Raw genomic sequence first — 1,993 nt, forward strand, 5'->3', positions numbered from 1 at the left:
GACCCGTGTGACCCCTTCAGGGGCATCGCAATCCTGTGCCTTCGGAGGTTCCCTGCTTGGCGGGCATTCCTTACAGAATCCCACACACACACACACACACACACACACACACACACACACACACACACACACCACACCCTCTTTTGGGCGGCGCCGGTGGAAGCTTCCCGGTTTGCAAACTCATCAATCTTATCGGCTTGTATCCCACCATCTGCCCCCTCAAAATTCCGACCCGTCCTGCAGCACTCTCAACAAGAACTCTGTGCCCGGCGACAAGAGCGCCATGGTTCCCGGCGGCATGCGCATCGGCACGCCCGCCCTCACCACGCGCGGCTTTGGGGAGGCGGAGTTCGAGCGCGTGGCGGAGTTCATCGCGCGCGCCGTCGAGATCGCCAAGGACTGCCAGGTGCGGGTTCGAGCCTCGGCGCGGGCGGGCCTTTTTGCTGCGCGTGCCCCCGCAGGGGGTTTGTGGGACCTTTGGTCACAGGAAGCGGTTGGGATCAAAGATGGGGGCGAGGCGGCGCTCCTCCTTTTGCAGGCCCATTGTCTGCACAATACATCCTGTGTATCCAGGGCTCTGACCATTCAGCTTCCGCCGCTCCCCCCCCCATCCAGGCCAAGACCCCCGCCCCCGGCAAGCTCAAGGAGTTCAAGGCCTACTTGGCAGGGGAGGGCGCGAGCCGCCAGGTGCGCGCCGACGGTCCGCCCGCCCCCCCTGACCCGCCGCCCGCGCCGCGCGCCCTCTCGCGGCCGCCCAGCCCGTCCGCCCACTGAATCCGCGAGCGCCTTTCCGCCCCGCCGCACGCGTTCTCGTTCCTGGTCCCCGCCCAAACCCCCGGTGTGCGCTGCCCATATTCGCATCCCTCCTCTCCAAAATCCTTTCCCGCCAAAATCCCTTTCCTACCCAACTGTGCAAAATTCAAACAGGACATCAAGCAGCTGAGGGAGGAGGTGGAGGAGCTGGCCTCGTCCTTCCCCATGCCCGGCGTTTGAAGTAGCCCCCCCGGCGTTTGCAGTATACCTCGGAATCCCCGGCCCGGACTCGCTGCGGCGGGGCGCCTGCATTGGCCTCGAACCGCCTTCCTCTAGGGGCGGCGCGCCGCGCGTGCGCGCCCCGCCTGACGGGGCCCCCCGCTTCGATCCGCCGGCGTGGCGCGGCAGGGCGCACGCGAGGCGGGCACAATGGGGACGCGTGGGCCCCCGCCTCGTACGATTGTGCGCACGGATTAGTTGCTGTTTTTGGTCCGATTGGACCCTTCTTTCATCAACCCTGCACCCCACGTAAACCGCCTGGACGGGCCATCGGCCCTCCCTGCGCATTGCATCCGTGCCGTGTTCCGTACCGCTTTGTGTCGTGTCACGGCGGCGCTGTGTGCGGCAGGCCCCAGCTCTAGCGACCTGCACGCAGTTCAAGATCAGCGCGGCACCGAGATCTGAGATCAGAGATCAGCCTGGGCAGCCCATGTGTGTCGCCTCCTAGCACACGCGCGAAAAACGCTGGGTTTTGGGGTGTTGACTGCTGTTGTGTTTGCTGTGTTTCAGGCGCTCACAGGGGGCTGCAATCCCCTCCTGTAACGCCTTGATCTGTGCTCGGCCAAACCTCTCTCCGTCGGGTGCTTCCAGTGCCACGGGAATCGAGAGATACAAACGGGGAGCAATACGAGAAAAGGGGACGTGCTTGTGGCTGGTCGACCGCAAGGCTTGGAACTGAGCGCCGGTCCCCGTGGGTAGAGCAGCAGCAGCAGCAGCAGCCGTGACGTGCGACGGGGTGTGCGCGCCAACCGCCGCCGCGTCACGCCGCGCCGCCCTGCCCGGCCACGCGCTGCGACCGGGAGCGCTGCAGGGCCGCCAGCGCCGCCCCCCTAGCGCCGCCGCCGCCGCCGCTGCCGAAGCCAAAGCCCGCCCCCCCATTCGGGCCCACGTTCGCGCCGCCGGCCCAGCCCTCCTCCTCCCCATGCTGCAGTACGGGCGGCAGGCCGCCGCCGCCCCCGCC

General features: G+C 67.0%; 2 protein-coding genes across 2 annotated transcripts; one reads left to right on the forward strand and one right to left on the reverse strand.

Annotated features, from left to right (window-relative positions):
• Positions 1-283: 283 nt before the first annotated feature.
• Positions 284-993, forward strand: MNEG_16232 (glycine hydroxymethyltransferase; the record flags this gene model as incomplete). Its single annotated transcript, XM_014035297.1, has 3 exons — positions 284-406; positions 616-687; positions 928-993. Coding segments are annotated over 3 exons (261 nt in total), but the record flags the coding sequence as incomplete, so codon positions are not given.
• Positions 994-1,792: 799 nt separating this feature from the next.
• MNEG_16233 (hypothetical protein) lies at positions 1,793-1,957 on the reverse strand (the record flags this gene model as incomplete). The annotated part of the gene is made up of 1 exon (XM_014035298.1): positions 1,793-1,957. A coding segment is annotated over one exon (165 nt), but the record flags the coding sequence as incomplete, so codon positions are not given.
• Between the last annotated feature and the right edge of the window lie 36 nt (positions 1,958-1,993).

Source organism: Monoraphidium neglectum (assembly GCF_000611645.1).
Source record: "Monoraphidium neglectum strain SAG 48.87 unplaced genomic scaffold scaffold06140, whole genome shotgun sequence".
Lineage (NCBI taxonomy): Eukaryota > Viridiplantae > Chlorophyta > Chlorophyceae > Sphaeropleales > Selenastraceae > Monoraphidium > Monoraphidium neglectum.